Source organism: Crassostrea angulata, chromosome 3 (genome assembly GCF_025612915.1).
Source record: "Crassostrea angulata isolate pt1a10 chromosome 3, ASM2561291v2, whole genome shotgun sequence".
Lineage (NCBI taxonomy): Eukaryota > Metazoa > Mollusca > Bivalvia > Ostreida > Ostreidae > Magallana > Magallana angulata.
Window position 1 is genome coordinate 42526077 of NC_069113.1, and position 19801 is coordinate 42545877.

General features: G+C 33.7%; 1 protein-coding gene across 12 annotated transcripts in view; it reads right to left on the minus strand.

The window, feature by feature from the left end:
* Window positions 1-19801, minus strand: part of LOC128175241 (trichohyalin-like) — a 39809-nt gene that overhangs the window by 9151 nt on the left and 10857 nt on the right. For 8 of the 12 annotated variants that reach the window (XM_052840714.1, XM_052840713.1, XM_052840723.1 and 5 more), the window contains exons 2-11: window positions 14066-14256; window positions 9419-9638; window positions 8814-9069; window positions 7754-7789; window positions 3852-4088; window positions 3454-3528; window positions 3133-3328; window positions 2745-2878; window positions 1946-2112; window positions 1105-1125 (exon numbers count right to left, since the gene is read on the minus strand). In XM_052840714.1, coding sequence (XP_052696674.1) covers window positions 1105-1125; window positions 1946-2112; window positions 2745-2878; window positions 3133-3328; window positions 3454-3528; window positions 3852-4088; window positions 7754-7789; window positions 8814-9069; window positions 9419-9638; window positions 14066-14256 — 1533 coding nt within the window. Of the gene's footprint in view, window positions 1-1104; window positions 1126-1945; window positions 2113-2744; window positions 2879-3132; window positions 3329-3453; window positions 3529-3851; window positions 4089-7753; window positions 7790-8813; window positions 9070-9418; window positions 9639-12313; window positions 12446-14065; window positions 14257-17465; window positions 17824-19801 lie in introns of those variants that run through there. The other 4 variants (XM_052840724.1, XM_052840725.1, XM_052840719.1 and 1 more) reach the window with 4 other exon arrangements.

Here is a 19801-nt window from a genome sequence, read left to right on the forward strand (position 1 = left end):
TCTGATGCATTCCACCTCATGAGTTTATTGTTTTGTCGTGTTTGTTAACCTCCGATCACAAAGCACTAGTTCGTTTGTTGTCAATCTTCTACGTGTTTTAACACTGTGACTATGGTCTGTGTAACAACGAATGACTGAGTTATACGGATATTTACTGCCTGCTACCTATGAAAAAGGTTATCTGATAATTTTGACATACTACCGACGACTTCTTCTGAAACTTTAAATGCACGAAATCAGTGTATTGATCTAGCGAGTCCTAGACTACCGTATTAGAAGAAGACAATTATTTTCCTGCTTTCAACAAAAGTAACATGCATATAACATGGCATTATAGTCTCAGCTTTTCTTTAATTCAACATACACAAAATTAAAAAAAAGTTAATTGTGAAAGGTGATTTTTATAAGAAAGATAGTGATGTTTCAATTTCTAAACGTGAAACAAATTATTTACAACAGTTACAAGTGTGTGTGTTATAAACATTGCTGAAAATTCTTTAAACTTTGATCGTTCGATAGATACTTTAAATGCTACCTTTAAAACGTATTAAAAGTGGTTTAAGCAAAATAATCAGTTATCAAAACATTCACAGAGCACAGAAATGAAATGTTATTTTTGTCAAACAAGCAGATTAGGATTACGTAATATTTAAATGAATTCACGTTACCAAGAAACATTCCTTACCCGGTAATGATTTATCAAAGTATATAGTTTCCAACACTTGTGGCAGTTGGGTTAAGTTTAAAGCACGGTATTCCCCAAGAAGCACAATACACTCAACATTTCCGTATTTGACAGATTAAATGACTAGATTATTCTGAGCAAACAGCCGTCTATATACTATTTCTGTAGAAAAAATCTATATTCTTTATCCCTTTCGAGAACTTGTTTCGTGTAACAAAAGTAAGGTATTATTTCATGAAGATTAAACCTTTAATTTTCAACAAGTTGCCCTTAGAATTTCATCGGACTGAATTTTAAAAGAAGCATTTCTCTAATATCATTGAGGGGCTTAATTACCAACTATCACGGCACAAGTAAAAATCCAAACTGTTAATTCAAAGCATGTGAAGTTATTTTTCTCTTTCATCACAATATTTTACCTTGCTTGAATCTTTCTTATTCTATGAATCAGACAAAATGTGAAAACGCTCTACTCAAAGTTAAATTCATCAAATTTGGGCTGTTTACATAAAATGATTTAAACTTGATTAAAAAGGAAAATCACATTCCACGTATCTTTGATTTTTTTTATCAACAAAAGACCAGTGGATTTAAAAAAAAAGAATAATAAGTTCAATGTTAATATCAGAACATTTGCATGCAGATATTTTTTTATATGATATCTAATATCCTACTTTATAAAAGAGAAAATAGTTATAGTATGTGATCATTCTATAGCCAAAGCAATAATCTTTTACATAAACAGCACTCTAACCTCGCAATGACCTGCAATTTTTCATAAACGCCTTTGCATTTCTGCTAAAATTGTTTTTCTTAATGCAATATAAGATATTATGTACATTGAAATTTGTGTATGATCTGATAATGCATTCATTGGATTGCACAGAAAGATTAACCGAGCAAATACAATCATTTAACAATACACGATGCAGTTGTTTTGGAATTGCATTGAATAAATGCAATTTGCAATATACCGGTATAGGTATAAACATGCATATGGTTGTCCAGTTTTATTTTTAGTAACAAGAAATATGTGCTTTGATAATGCATTTAGTAGATTAATATTAAAATATCTAGCTTAATCATTCTCCTATCTGATTGATTATGTTTTTAGACTTTTAGACTTTTATTTTACACTAAGCTACTTCGCAATATCAAAAGTCAAGACTTGAAATCAATCATAACAATTATATCTTACAACTTAAAGTTATGAATATTTTTTTATTTCAAACACTTTTGAGACACTGATCAGATTTGTACCTTGTGCATCATCAGAGAGTTTTTTTCTGCCCCGTTGTCCAGCAGCAGTTTACAGAGAGGCAGATTGTTAATGATGGCAGAAATATGGAGGCAGGTTCTGCCAGCGTTGTTTGGAGTATTCACTGCATCAGGGGTGTTCTTCCACTTAAGCAGGTACTTTACCACATCTTAAAAAATAATGAAATATATGTAACTATAGCTGGAATCTTTAATTGTATTGAGAAAGAGAACCCTAATGGATTTTGCACTTTAATCACAAGAGACTCATATATTTGTAACTGGGTCAGCATCCAATTCACTGCTACACAAAATGTTCCGTGTAGTAGCTATATTTTGCTTTGGCAATCAATAGCATTTTGGAGGTGGGTCTTTTAATGGTGCCAGTTTGTACTTTTTAGTCCAGCAACTTACATGTACTAAGTATATAAATATAATGTTTAAGGATAATTGCAAGTTAACCACAGAGACATGCGTATCATATCTTACTGAAAAAGGCATACTGCCTTAATTCTTATAAATGGAAAGCATTTTGCTAAACAGTGTAATTAAATTTAATCCATAATTACATTAAATAAATGTGATATCTAATTTGTCTTTAGGTTATAAGACCATGCTAATGTCTTATGAAGGTTTACTGGGATATATAAACGTTACCATAATGTCCATTTAAATCTAAAATACTAGTCCACCCAATATCTGAATTAAAGCCATTCATTTACAAATGTGTTATCTGTCTTGTGAATTGAATCATTATAATTATCAAGTTTATATCTGACTTTATGTGTATTAGTATACTGACCGCAATGTCCGCCCTGAGCAGCCTCATGGATAGGGAAATCTCCCCGCCCGCTACTACCCCACAGGTCGGCTTTACTCTTGTCCAGAATCTTCAGTGTCTCCACACAACCCTTCACAGAGGCACAATGACTAGGCCTGAAAGTGGAAAAGAAACTGTTAGTTAATGTAATCAAAACTTTTTTTTTTTGCAAGATTTAAAGTGAAATTAAATCACTCTTAGAACCATTTTTAAAGTTGAGGCTTACAAGAATAAAATACTTTTCATATGATAATTGTGGTATGAAAATATAATTTAAAAAGAATTATGATAAATATTTGTTAATATATCAATAATGCTGTTTTATTCATCAATCTTTATATTTTTTGGTCAAAATTGAAAAGTCTCTTACGTTCTCCCCCTGACATCTTGGTGGTTTGGATCAGCACCGTGTTTGAGTAACGTCTTTGTACAGTCTTTATTACCGAGGGTGACAGCATAAAACAGAGGGGTACAGCTATTTTTATCGGCTAGGTTTACATCTGCTCCCAGCTTCTTCAGTTCCTCTATACAGTGAGAGTGACCCCTAGAGGCCGCACAATGCAACGCTAGAACAAGAGAGACAACTCCGACTTAGAATGGATAAAACTGTAATTGTGAAGGACAACTCCCGGAGCCCTATACAATGTAGTTTCTGTACAAGCTAGACTTTAATCCTGAGACAGATCATTACCTGAAAGCCCATCTTTATCAATAGCATTCACATCAGCACCAGCTTTGACTAATAATTTAATGGATTCTGTGTTTCCTGCATTAAATCAAAATAAGAGTAGATTAATAATGTATAAGCATGTTGCGATAAAGTTTCTGTCACTTAAACCAGACATTTATGTCGTAACATTTTATTCTAATCATTTATGCACCTTAATTGCATATTTACAAACTTTAAATCCAGCCAGAACCAACTGCAATTTGCAAACAGTGCAAATATAACCCGCAGAAGAAATCAATATGGATTAAACTCTTCCAGGGTATTCCTATTCTTCTCCATTGATATATGTCTGTTTATCTATACCCACAGAGTAAACTCTTTCCAGCTGTGAAGTAAACTTCAATTTGAAAATTATATACCTGCACTTGCAGCCCATAGTAGCGGTTGTCGGCCATCTTTGTCTGTGACATCGTGTGGCACGCCACTGTCTAGAAGTTTTTTGAGAACCTTCTCCCCGACCTTGGAATCAGCATGGTTGCTGTCTTTCCCGTTCATCTGGGCAGCGTAATGGATCGGGTACGCATTGTGACTGTCTGCTGAGGACAGCTCTGCTCCATTGTCAATCAGAATGTCAAGAATTTCCAGATGACCACAAACTGAAATGTCAAGGTCATATGTTACCATAGCAACAGCTCATAAATAACAAACTCTGAATCCATGTTAGTGTTTTTTGAGCAAAGTAATTTTGCAGTGTGCATCAAACTTATGATTTAATTCATATCAAGGGTACAATATATTAATTGTAGATTATATTCCATTAAAAATATATATGCATACTGAAATGATTTAAAATGAACAAACAGAACATATTTTTAAGGCAAGTGCTTTTAGCGTTTTCAAACATATATCACACAAAATAACTACAATATATCATTGTATGCCATTAAGACGTTGAAAAAATATTTTTCTAGTGAAAAAAAGTATTAAACAGTACTATAAAAACTATGAAGGTTAATTAAATATCTACAGCAAAGTTCAGCTTGATTGAGTCAAAATAATAAAAAAAAGTCTAGAAAGTTTTCAGATTCTATTTTTATCAACTATCTGTAGCAATTTGATGAATATATCCAATAATTGCTAAAGTATGTAGATTTATACACATGAAAATTAAAATAAAGGGATGAATTCAAAATTTAAACTCAAATTCTTTGATATATGATGTGATGAAATAATACTGTAATAATAATTGTGCTCGTAATTGCAGGTTTAAATTAAAAAAAAAAAACCATCAAAAATCAAAAGGTCTAATCAAATAAAATATATTTTAACACAAAAGCATGCTAAATATCTGAATGTCTTGAATGTACTCACATGAACCTTATGAGAAAGAAGTGAAAAAGAATTTATTATTAGTAATGTAATATCTTGCAGCCTGATGAAAACTATCGTCTATTAGTACAAAAGTAGGATATACAGTGACGTCAGTATACATGTATATTATTGCAGTACCTGGTAATACAAACTTTCTATTAGGAAAGCCCGTTGATAGTAAGCAAGAGCGAGAGAGAGAGAGAGAGAGAGAGAGAGAGAGAGAGAGAGAGAGAGAGAAATTTAATTAAATTTCTCAAATATTTGAAGATTATTTGACTAAAATGTACCATATCTGATTTCTCTCCTGTATAATACATGATTAATTAAGTCATTGCCCAAAAACGAATTCTAAATCATGTTGGCCTTTTGAACTTGAGAATTTATAAAGCGGATATGTTATTTGTTTGTTTGTGTAATATATTACACACAAACTCCTATAAATAAATAATATGCCCTCTGCATTACATTGCTCAATTGTTACCGTTTTTACAATGGTCTGAAATGTTAATCCAACGGGATTAAACAGTTGGTCTGTAATATTGTATAAATAAACAACACAAACAATAACAAATACTATTATTTCTTAATTCCTGGGATTTATGACGTAAATTTACATTAACACTATAAATGGCTTTGAGAAGTTGTGCGTTCATGAAGTCTTTGGAAGCATATGAAATATTGAAACAAAAACTTTAAAATGAATTAACACATGAACTATGGCCCGGAAAAAGACCTGCAATACATGTAATTGTACATGTACCTGGCTTGAAGCTAAATTTTTTTTTTACAATTTCTCAGTCATTGATATTTTATTGATCACTTTTAATTTTTCATACTTTTTTTCTTAATCAGATTATATATAAAACAGTATGGAAACTAACACATAATATTTAGGAAACTTTTTTTATTCTATTCATTAGCATATTAATGAATATATATCAACAAATCAATAGGGAAGAATTAAAAATTCCTAAACAGATCGATCCACGACAGATAGGTACATTTAATTGTTGAGACCCTATAGATTCTTTGAAGCATCTTTTTTTTTTATTTATTTAAAAAATAAAATGCATTCTTTGGTGATCCATACGGAATATGAAGGTGGCGACATTTCATAAAAAAAACTTATCCCGCGTTTGCGGTTTATGTAAATTTTTTATGCAATGATCGCTATGTTCTTCACGTATGAATCATCAAAGAAAGCATTTTATTGTTTATATTTACATATTTCATTTTAACAAATTAATAAATTGATTATAAAAAGTAAGTAAAATCAACTAAATTACCGTTCATGTATATCAGTACGTTAGCTAAAAGAAATATCTCCTATGGGAATTTGAGTCTGAAATAATCATGATTTTTCGTGATTTTTCTTAGATCGCTGTAGGTTTTGACCAATCGATAAACGGGCGTGTAGATTTCAGATATTCAGTTTCTATAGAGCTATGAATTAACTATAAGTTTCCGTAAGATATAGTGGGAATCATACTCAGTAGATGTAAATAATATGGAATCAATTTAAGCATTTGCCTCATTATATATTGTGGAAGTGCATATTCTCATCACATTGTGTCCATATGTCAATCATACAAGAAACAACTTTTTCCTTTAGCAACTCATGATTAATACCTGAATTAGTTATATGTGTATCGGCAACCTTAAATCAATTTTTTTTCCATTCGTTGAATAATATAAATGTTACACTGTTAGGTGATAGATAATTCACTGAACATCAATAAAATTACTGAATTAGATTCGGAATAAATATATAGTCCTTCAACCGAAAAATGGCCGGACTTTTCCTGTATGATATATGAATCTACAATATATGCTTAGAAGTGCATTACCCATTCATTAATACTTTTGTAATCATATAAAATATAAACTACATATTAACCTCTAAATTGAAATTTAGATTACAAGTTTAATTGATATTGCCATTTATCTCATTATAGAAAAAAATGATGTAAAACAAACATTGTACTGTATAATTATATATGAAATACAAAAAGTAATTGATTTCTTTAAATAAAGTGATCAATAGATTTTACTCCTTTAAGGGAATTAAAACCGCCATAACCCTATCATATTACAGTTATTTTGGTGTATACATATAGTCAATGCAATTTTAACTGATATATTATCGTATAGGTAATTGAAATATTGAATTTCTGGGGTGGGATTGGGCAGGGTTGGTTAAATCACTTTCGATTTAAGGCCTCAGATTACTATTGATAAGGTTTTTTCAGACATATACTGAAGGAAATCAGTTTGATATGTCTATATATAGATATGATGCCCAGAAAATGCATTAGATATATTCCCTTATTATTTTGACAATATATGGGCCGATATACTCTTATGATTAATAATTGTAGAGAAATCTTCGAAACTTAATTAAGGAGTTTGTTTAGTGAGGCGAGGAGCGGATCAAAAACAACATTATACTATATGGGAAGATATTAGAGAGATTTGAACTTGAATTTCAAAACTTGATGAAGCATTGACGGAAGTCTGTTAGAATGGAGAAGAGTTACTATAGTCTAGTCTTAACACTAAACTTCTATCAAAGCTGCACTATTAGAAGTAAAAGAGCTTAAGGTAGAGTCTGCACTGTTTATAACAATTGAACTAGTGCCTGAATCATGTTTTTAGCATGTTAAACATCAAGTTATGATATTTTTTGCAACTTAAAGCCTGAATCTGGAAATAAAAAAATTAACTTATCACTGAAGAAACTATAAAAGCCAATTGTGATTATAGCCTAGTTTGCTTATTTGCTGATGAGTTTCAACGATAAATTGTATAAAAATGAAGATAAAATAGAAAAAATACTGCGTAAGCACAGCGGATAGTTTGCTATGAAACAGGTATATTATTAATATAAATTCACTGTTGACTGCGCTCCGTATAAGGACTGAGAGACTGTTCTACTACAAGATCCTCTTACCATCTCCATCATCAACTATACATGCTTGGTGTTTGGCTATCAAAATCAATGTATTCAAGATGAAATATTTCAAATTTTTAATTTTAATTTGAAAAACTAAACACTTTCCTTTTTCACGAGTTGCTTGTGTTAAGACTAGATCCCCAAACTCTTGAAAGAAAATATTTGGGTTCAAAGCTGAGTCGAGGTAAGTTTGAATTTCCCTTTTATATAACTTGAATCAAGTTGAGTATATTCTATAAATAAATTCAACTCTTTCAGAATAATTCCAATAGCTAAGATTTCAGTCTTGTCTATCTGTACTAGACATGCATAACTATGAACATATCCCATTATTTACTTAATAATGATTTAAAAAAGGAGAGAGGAAACGAGAACAAATTTAAATACATATTGTAAAATAAAAAATGTTTCTCGTCCAAAGTTGCTCAAAAGTGCATTATCAACAAACGACACAAGCCACCCATCTTACTATCAAAATATCTACACCTCTATTAACCCTGGACAAAACGTTTCTCTCACCCCAATCAAAATCCCCATAGTGACAAAACTAGATATCAAAACCAACGAGACCTTCACTGTCCTGACGACCATTTCCGAAATAAAGAACTTCAGTGATCCCTGCACAGTATTGAAATGGATATAGTTACAAATGAATGAAGATATTTAACTAAAGATAGTTATTTGTAAATGTCATTAAAATATGAAACATTTGAGCTGATATAGTGTTTCTTCTCGTGACATTGGCTACATGGTATAATCAACAAGGATCAACAAGGAACCTGTAAGGGCAGAAATTATATATTGATTTAGATATTGAAAATATAAATCGCTAGCACAGGCCATTTATTGTAATTTCAGATAGCTCACAACTGTCAGAAAAAATGACAGCAAGATTTTGATATCTGCAAAGGGTGCTTCTCACAATTTTACTGGGATAGTGACTCCTCGCATGTATTAAGTCCTTATAAGGACTTTAAATCTGAAGGCACAGAGTAACACTCTTTAAATACAAGACATTTCAACATTTCAAAGGTAGAAATTTACGACCTTGACCTACCAGTGGCCCAGTGTGTGGGGGTGTGTAGTTCACTGTCCAGACTCCTGATATCCGCCCCCTTAGCGAGCAGGAGTTTGAGTAAAGGCACATTTCCACTGATCACCGACATGTGGAGGGGCGTGAACCCTTGTGAGTCCTTGACCTCCAACAAGCTGGGGTCCTTGGCCAGTAACATTTCGGCACACTGTGTCTCCAGATTGTCTGCGCAGTAATGTAGCGCTGTTCTTCCATTATCATCTTTGGTTGATATTGGAGCCTGTGGAAATTATACATACACAGTGATATAAGAGTTAATTATTAAACCATTCATTCTAAATGTCATTGACCATCAAGTAAGTTGTAAAATCGAACAGACTACCGTAAAAATCCTGTATAATCCTCCCATTGCAACATGCTAGTATAACCTTCTAGAATATCTATAAAGGCAGTTACGCTAGCCCTTATTTATACTTTACAAAATATCACTGAACTGTTGGTTCATACAAGCCTGTGACACATATTTCCAAACAGTATATATGAGCTATACATGAATCTATTTGAATAAATTGATAGCTGAGAAAGTAAACTATAGTTCTATAGAAAAATGAGAGCTGAGATAAACTCACTCCTTGATCTATGAGTTCCTTCAGCTGCTGTGAGTTCCCGCTCTGACAGGCCGATATGACAGGAGTGACTCCATCGTCCGTTTCCTGTTCCATGATATGGTCCGGAAACGTCCCGTAGTGTTTAATGACCCTCTGGAAATACCGGGGGTCCTTGATAGCACAAATCCGATGGAGAGCTGTTTTCCCACGATAATCCCCCTGGTCTAAACTTGGATTATACCTGTAAGTGATATTACGGTGTAGATTAGGCCTGTTATGTCTTTAACACATGACATGATGTATAATAAATATGACTGTGTGTTCTTCTGCGAACTCGGCAAACTGTTCAACATAGCAATCATGAGAAGGACTTTGCAAGAGACAGAGTCAGTTGGTGGTCACTGTACTTGCATACCTTGATGATTATTTACAACTTCTGTGCACAGGCATAGCTACCTGGAAATGTACAAAATCTACCCTGGATTCCATTAATTTGAATAAAGCACTCTCTGAAGTGCCCTGTCATCTTGGGTTTCTTTGATAATGTCTCTGCCTTTCACAACTTTTTTAAACAACCCCATCGACAACAAACGAAAATGCTTGATTAAGATTGTTAACAAAAGAATACCAGCATTCAAGCTAAAATAAAGCGTGGATTTGGAATCTGAATATCATCACCATATAAAAAATACATGTCATAAATCATTTTTAAAAAACCATCAATATTTAAATACGACAGCTCTCATTATTGCTAGGAGCTATGAAGCAGAAAGCCTTGTATGCACTTTACACAATGAATGAAAAGACTTTTAATTATCAAGTTTGGACTGATTTGATTTTAATAAAGCTTCATGTAAAAAAAATTGTACATGAAGAAAAATCTCAAGCTCCTTTCTCTTTTTGCTCTCAAAATTGTACCAATGTAACCATGCATTCGGGACAATTGGAATGTGTTCTAATCATATAAGTGATCAAGGTTGATTTTTCCAATTATGGACCAAGCCATTTTTCAACGTGGTTGCATTTTTTAAATACACAAATCATAACAACATTTGCTAAATTTCATAATGCAATTAGGTCCCACCTTCCTAGTATGCTTAACAAAGGGTTTTCCCCTTCAACTACAACACTAGCATTCAGGTCTTGTTTGGATTAATAAAATTAAACCTCCAAAGCAAGCATGCAGTTGTGTGTTTAAACATTGAATTTTATACAAGGATGGAAAAGGATAGGCATTTCTGCAGCGAGCTGCCGTCAGTGTCGATCTGTTTCTCTTTTTATATTTCCGTGCAAGTATGAATATGTTTCAGGAATTGACAGGTTTCTTTCCCTTGTTCAATATGACATTGCACAAAGGATTATCAACCATGCACCTTACAAACTCTGAAAGCTAGCAGTAACACAACACCTGTTCAGAAGAGACCTTCGATGTAACCTTCATAAGGCTCACTATTATTGCATTGTAAATCTCTTGGATAAACTTTTCAATCTGCTCTTAAATCTATGTTTTCGACCACAAAAAACTACCTTAAAGACAGAAAGAGCAAATACAAGAACTGGATAGAGAATAAATTTTAAACTCCAGACAAATATACCCAGTACTTATTATCATATAAGAACATGATTGCACCTGCCGGCAAATTGTTCATTTTAGGATTTAGTTGAATAGTTTCAACAGTGATTCTTATTCTTGAATTATGATATTGGGGATATTATGACATTGTCTGTCAAGGCACTGATTGCTCGCATTGATCAGATTAAAATGTCTAGGTTGCTACAAAAGAAATCTAATATCTACATATAGAACAAAGATCTACCTTTAGATTAAAATACTTTTCGCTCTTATAATTGGCTTACTTGCAAGGTGAACACTAACAAACAGACTCTCTTCCTTTACAATAAGGAGTTACGACAAATAATAATTTCCTTTAGCTTACCTTGAAGAAATGTGTTCTTGTGTATTGATTAGTTATTATGGGCATTTATTTTTCTTTCTCATTTAATTTAATATACTAAAACTATATCAATCCCCTATAGATGCAACTAAACAATGCATGCAGTTTTAATATCGTCTATGAACAAACCTTATTACTTTAAAACATTGAACTGCATGACAATGCGTCATATTGTTTACTCATGACTCAACTAAGACAGAGAAAACTTTAAACTCCCTTTTCATTATTATGTGTAAAACAAACCAAGACTGTATTGGGGGGAGGGAGTTTTTTTTTTTGTTCGAGATCTTTATCTTTGAAAAATGTCATGTGGTAAAACAACACATATCCACTGTGCTTCAGATTTAGAACCATAGTAACGCACCAAAACCATCACCTCCCTGAAAAACAAATCTTGTTCCCAGCTTGTAAATCACCCCCTGCAAATTTATACATAACTGCTTTTAATACACAGTCTGTCTTTTCTTTACTCTGTGTCCCAGTCTTTCAAGCATGGGTATATACACAATCCGTTTTGCAACGTTCATGAATTTTATCACTCAATAATGCACAAAACCTCATTAAATGGCAGTCAGGCAGACCACTTCATAAAATCACCAAAGCACTATTGAACTGATCAACCTACGGGATTGTACAAAAGAAAATAAAATCAATATTAAACTCTAATACAATCCCATAAAGCCGTCTTTGTTACTGCTCATGACGAAAAAAATCTTTTTTCTTCTTTCCTCCAGTTCTAAAATTTGAATGGTATTAATGCATTCCTTGATATAATGAACGAAATGTTGTCACAAAATAGGCTCGATCAAATCATATGCCATACCCCACCGCAGAAAATAACATTATGAATTAATAAATATCCTTCTTAAAGAATGCGATATCAAAGAAATTGTTTTATGAAGTGTACACTCAATCATGTTCCTCGGACTCTGGTGTCCAACACCTTTATTTACATTATTACCTGATAGCCTCTTGTATGACCGTCCATCATTTTATTTTTGATATCTAGGAGATCTTGATGAATTCTAGTAGCAAAAGCCAACAGTATAATGATTACAGTTACAACATCCCGATGTCACTCAAGATGAAAAGTAATAAATCACTGTTTCCACTGGTCTGTAGATTCAGAAAGAGGACACCTGTTTTAGCTGGAAGGGGGACATTTTGGGGGGTCCGGACAATGACTCAAGAGGAAAATCAACACAGATCACCTGTTGAGTAAACATCTTAACAATGATAAGTGTCCCAACATTGTCAAACTCATCACACAGTATCTAAATGTATTGACAATCGCAAAGTCCCGAAGATTGCTCCAATGCCGCCAATTCTATATGAAAAATACACCTGACTGCATTTCACTGCTCTCATTATTAAATCATATCTGCATTGAGAAGTTCAAAATATTCATATTCCTTTTGTGCCATATATTAAAGAGAATTTTCTATATCCTTTTGTGATTTGAAAGCCAGCATGAAAAACCCCCATTATATTATGGGTATTCTGTTGATTTGGCCTCCTTTCCCCTCCCTCTATAATACATTCCTGGGTACTCAATATGGTTAGATTACATGGTAAATGCCTGTTTACTACAAATTACTATTATGATGTATGTCTATGAATGAAAATCACCTTTTCATTCTCTTGTTTTCTTTTTTTATGAAGCTTTTGCGATATCAAACCCCTGTACATGTAAAATGAGGGCCTTGGTGTTTTTTGGGATTTGCCAATAAAATACGTACAAATACCTTGATCTGAATAAATTATTTTGGAATCATTTAAGCTCATTGATGCCGACTGTTGCATGCTGTCACAAATAAACAGTTACTTGGCAACAACATATTTTATGGGAAAAACCCAATTCATTGATAACGCCGCAATATACCAGGAAAGGTCAATATTGTTAATTCTTATCTCGCACCTCAATACACTAAAATGATACTAGTCGTAATTAAGGAACTAATAGTTATTGATCATGATATCCACAACATAAACCCAGTGGCGGGGTAAACTAATCCTCAGAAATCTTGACAAGCAAAAAAAAAAGAAGAAAAAAACCCTAATTCCCAAAATCATGAAAACCCTAATATCCGGGGGGGGGGGGGGGGGGGGGGAGCTAGTATACCTATGACTTCAATTTTTCAATATTTCAATCTTTTTAAGGTAAATTTTGGAAAAAGTATGTTTGCTGCGAGAACAAGTGCAAAAAAAAGTGGGGGGGGGGGGGGGGGGGCTAAGCCTACCCCACGGTTCCGACGCTTATGAAAACCAATCCTCTTTTGCTCATCAATTATTCAGTCGATTTGTTATCATTTTAGTTATTAGAGATTTTTACAAAAATAAACTTGATACACATATTTCATCCATGGAAAACCACTGAACTATAATTGCTCCATTGACATATTCCATGATGCAAATAAAAAAAACCACAACATGGTCAACGTGCCAGCAAAATATGATATTCACAAAGCTGTGTTCAGTGCAAAATTATGTTCTACGTCTTATTTTTATTCTCTGATTGAAAGAAAACACATTTTCAACATCTATAAGGAAGAAATGGCATCCATGGAATTATGGACGCAATCATCTGTTTATGATATGCAGTCTGTTTGGAAGATTCAATAGTGTAGCTATCAGTTTGGAGAGAGAGAGAGAGAGAGAGAGAGAGAGAGAGAGCAAATAAAAACCGAACAACAATACATGTATGTTAACTTACTTCAGTAACAAATCAAAAATATCCAAGTTTTTGGCCAATATTGCATACTGGAGAGCGGATCGTTTTAACCGTCTATCAGTTGCATCAATTTTGGCGCCATTTTCAAGCAGATATCGGCAAATCTCTAGATTGCCAGTGTTGACAGCGGTCACCAAGGGTGGTGTCCCCTTGCCATCCTTCTTTGAAAATATCTGGAAAAAATGAACACATATAGGTTAACAGTAAAAACTTGTTGCAAACCTGCTCGCAGATTGTAAACAAAAAAAAAATGATATCATCGAGCTCCAAGTTCCCCTCATATATTATACATAGATACTAAATTATACAGATAGCTGAATGTTTGTAGAATAGTAGATTATCAATATTGCAAACCTCTTCCCAAGAAAAAAAATTGCAAGATAGTACATTGTATGTGTGTGGTCACGGTTCGAAGGCGTAGGGGATGTGTGACCAATCCGAACTGTTTGGTAGCGTAATTTGATGTTAAATATTGCTGATTTCTTGCAGAGGTTAAATTGGATGGCAAAGACGACATGTTCGGTGTTATCCAACATTTATAAATACCAGTATACCATGCAAGACATTTTCTAATTGTAACTCGGTGCAACGATGTGCCGTTGGTTTGTCTGCTTGACGTTATTGGTATTATGGCTACAATATCATTGATGAAAGTCTTAATTTCTAAATTTTAGTTATTTAAAAAGATCCTGACAGGCTACATCGCTAACTGTTCAAGAAATTTCACAGTTTACTAATCCATTTAATTTAGAGCTGTAGGAAAAATATGATACAAGACTTCGATGTAATTATTTTATTCTTTCAATGCCCTAACAACATTTTTACGCCTTTCTATTTTAGGATATGAGAAATCGCCCTGGTCCTAACCATAGAAGAAGCTTATTGGTGAATTATTGCTGATAAACTTTCTAACACACGACAAAGCTTTTTTGTTGCTTCTAGAGAGTTTTATAACAAATGCATCGCAGTTTGACACGTGAATTGAGTAACTTTTATAAAGAAAGCTATATATTTCGAGGGATTGTCGTAATTCTGTCGCTGAATATAATTCTTCATTTATGAATTACATCACATCTCTTTACGTTAAAAACCACCAGTCTAATAGACATTTGTGACCATTGAAAAATTACAACATGCATCATGCTGTTACAAAAGATGATCGAGTGTTCTAGCCATGGAAAAAAATTAGAAAAAAAACACCAAACAGGAGGCATTTGCACGTTCAGAACCGAAAATCGATTGGGCAAGTTTTTGTACACTGCTACACATCTTACAAAACAGAAATTAAAATCCGGATAAGAAATTTGTTAAGTTATCTAGTTTTATTATATTCCTCAAACTGTGTCCTCTTTTGGGGCCTTGATGCATGGACCTAGCAGTAAGCACAGGTGGGTAAAACAAAATAAACAGGCATGTATACGGTTAGAGGCGTATATTTCTTCATTCTTTCTTTTGGAGGAAGTTTCGTTAGTGATTAAGCAATACACGCTAACCATTAATCTCTCCCGCTTTCTTTTGTTGTTGGGAAGTCATGTGGAGATATTCTTCATATTTTTCAATTAAGAGCCGTTTGCAGCCTTCGCTCGGCAATGGAATCGGATTAATATTTTGCCCCGTATGTAAGTCTGCGTAAAGATTAAAACTCATATAATTTCCCGAATGCAAGTTTATGAAAAACAACCATACTGGCCCATTGAGTGTGTACTTTTGAAAGACTGGTTGACCAAAAAAAAAAAATTGTTTCCCGTTTTTGTCAGGCAAATTCACCTCCCTCTCACTTTGTATCTATCTCGTAAAACACAATGACAGAATCTCATTAAATTTCCATTGATTTCCACTTGTCTTAACTCTTGTTTTGATTGTTCTGAAGGAACGTGCAACATACTATTGAAATTCATTCAATTTTTAAACCCCCACATCGCTGGATGGGTATCCATACCTTTCCAGCACATCTTAAAACGACGTCAATAATACGATGGAGCAAACTGGCTAGCTTCATTTATAGTCGGCCGATCACAGATAGAGTAAATCGATGTATACCCGAGAGAATACATGTATAAATGATTTAAAAAAACAATACATTAATTTTGACTTCCCTTTTCATTATCATATACCCGCACTCTGCCGATACAACACTGATTTCAAAATCGTCGTTCTCGTTTTTGCGTATGGATAATCGAGATAGTAGTGAATAATTCACAAGATAATGCTCAATAATCAATTTTAGGGGCTTTTTCTTTTAAAAATTTACGTTAAACAAATGAAATTACAAAGGAAACCGATCCGGGTATATGATTTAAAACTACTCGTTTAACAAATGTAGTCAGCCATTCTTATAATGTCGAGAGTTGACAATGGATCAACTCTTTAATCTGCAGAATAAATGCAATAGAGAAATACCATATCACCAACCATTATATAAACACAGACATTGAAAAGGCATGTGTGCACCTCGGTATACACCATGCATCAAAACTTATTTTTTTCTCTCTTTCTTTCTTATAGAAGAAAAATAAGATTCGTTTAAAATGATATATAAAAAAACAAAATATGATTCTTTTAGTTTACTGATTGATAATATAAAAATACAAAGGCGCAATAATTTGTTATGTGTCTTTGATGTTACAAACTTAAAAATGAGAGCTGGTGGAAGAGAGAGAGAGAGAGAGAGAGAGAGAGAGAGAGAGAGAGAGAGAGAGAGAGAGAGAGAGAGAGAGAAATTATATTCCCTAGGTTTAATAAGAAGGTTACCATAGAGAACTTTACTAATGAGTAAAATAGTGGGGGATTTTGAAACTTGTTTGTGATATCACGTGTTTCCAGACGTGAGACAATACCCTGTCCAAGACACGAGAGATTGCTTCAAATTCCTAATCTTACGAAAGTTTAGGGTGTCTCCTCCATGATACCAGAAATATCTACTTCTGTGTCATATGCTTTTGCCCTCTTTCTTTTTTTATTCGTTTGTGTACTCAGAGTATAAATGTGGTAAACCTGTCCATAACAACTCGTTTGTATCAATTATAAGTAACAACGGCATTAAATTAACTGTCTACATAGCATGGTAAACCACCATTAATGGAAAACTTATTGTGGGTTTATTTTATTTGTCCCTTTATATCAGTCCAATTTCTTTACAGTAGTGGTACTACGACAAAATTTTAACAATTTTCTCTTTCAATAAAACTACTCACATGTCTAAAACAGTGACCACAATAACTGCTGGACGTGTTTCTTATATATCTGTAAACATGTGTTACCAATACACAACAAGAACTGTCATGAAGCCGTAAAAAATCATAATTCGTGACAACCTTCATTCATTTCTTTCGATAAACGATACATTAAAAATCAATAAAACGATCGTATCTATCTAACTTACTTGTAATTTATATTAACCAATCCAAATTGCAATATTGTCCCGAGAATACACAATCCAAAAGAAATACCGTATCCACAAACGTTTTTTAAAACGCTTTGACGATTCCGTATGGGCTTAATGATTTAAAAAACACTTTCACCAATTTATGGCACACTAATCTGGAACGGCGATTTTTTTTAATTAAAGTATCTCAATTAATATCGGTTGGCCATTTAAACGAGTGTTCTCCAGAAGTTGGTGAATCGACTTAACGGTTTCTATGTTGTGCCGGGGTATCTTTTATTGAGGCAATTGCTAGCGACCGTTACACGATACCCCGTGTTTCTGGATTGCAAACAATGCCGGCCTGTACCCGCCGATCTGCACTGTGACAAACCCTAGGCCTGCTATCCGTGATTGGTCAGGAACAAAAGCGCGTGCGTAAAACGGGGAGGTGGGTTGAGAACGAAAACTAGCGCCAAATACAGGACACGGTTTTAATTGTCAACGTGCAAAAAGCGAACTTTTCACTTAAATTTTATCGTTCTAATTTACACTTTACATTGCGTGACTTTATTCCGCCGTAATTACTGGAACAACAATGGTGAGTGTTGTGAGGTTTTAGCCATTACTTTGTCAGCTCTTTTTGTGAATTCCTATACCTTTCACACAGCGCGTTCATCCAGTCAGAAGAGCTTTATTAAAATGTTCAGACACTTGTTTGTTAGGGACATTATCGAAGGTATGCGAATCAAATCCACTCAATAAAACGTAGCACCGATGAAGAAAATCACTAAGTTAACCTGGGTTCATGCAATACCGCGGATGGGCGCGGGGATTGGAAACAAATACCTCTATATATTACACCTTGCTCTTCTTAGTTATCTAATTTGATGTTTATTTTTTAAAGCATACCGTGCAGGTAAAATATTTGTCAGGTAATGCGGGTATTTTATTAACGGTAAATGTCTCGGTGACATATTGATAATTCAACGCAATTGAATATTGATACAAGACAGTTCGTATCAATTCAGCGTGATCATAGAAACTCGGGAGAATACCTCAGCCGACTGAAACTAGCTTAGGGATTTGATCTAAGTCTAAAAGACAGAGAATGATTAGGAAAACGTTCAGCGGCATGCAAAGAAATATCATGAAGTTAATTGTGAAAATTATTGGCCGTTGCAGGTAACAAAAATAACCACCGTGTATTCCAGAGAGAGAGAGAGAGAGAGAGAGAGAGAGAGAGAGAGAGAGAGAGAGAGATTTTAAATACATATAAACCAAAACTGAATTTCATGCCAATTAACTTTTATCGATATTTCATTACTCAAGTTGAATCGTCAATTGATTTTATAATGGGCGGTCATTGATTAATTCTTGCGACACTTCGTGTTCTAAAAAAGACAGAATTGTTAATTCCAGAGCGATAAAAGCAGGTATCTTTACAACGGCTCTTTTCTCTACCATTCAAGAGAAAAAAAAACCACGGGAGTCTGGACGAGTTTCGTTTGATATAGGAATCGTCAGTTTCCACTTTTAAATACCCCTCACTATTATAATTCTGTGTGTTGCCCTGATCAGTTTTGGAATTTCAAGTGCCAATATTTTCGCCCTTTGACGGTTGAGAAGACCTCGCCACTTTGAGGTTGACGATGGCGACTAGGAGTTTTATTGACAAAAGTCTTATATATATCTTATGTACTCTCGGACTAAAAGGAAATGGTTCCAAATATCGTTCTGTATCAAAGCAACGTGCTACTTATCGTCCGAAAGACAGCTTCTTAAGCTTTTCATGATATCTGTGTCTTCTGTTCATTTTACAATTAAACATTTCAAAAAGAATGCAAAACTGTTCGCCACTATGCTATTAGTTAATATTTGGAAAGAGCGACAACTCTGAATCTGCTGTCGATTCGGTTTATGGTGGTATGAGACACCTCCATAATGTGACCTTCTTGAGTATTCCTATCAAAATAAAAACTAAAATCAAGTAAAATTTTTAACAGAATTCTTTTCCATTGTTGTTGCCTTGAAAATTCTAAACCGGTGAAAGAACATTGTATTTCGATTATATATACTTTTAACCTTATTAGTATCGACAGGGTCCCATGCCACCTTGAACTAGCTCCAATCTCCAGTTTGTGTACTTTATAATTATGTTGGAATACAAAATGAACTATTATATTAAACATCAGTAATTTTACGCTTCGGGGGGGGGGGGGGGGGGGCGGTGTCTTTGAAAAGACATTTTTTTAAACTACATACAGAATATTAGATTTTAAATAAACTGTTCCACCACTTTTTGGAGCATGAAAAAAAAATAGAGAGAAAATTAACAAAACTAACAAGACGAT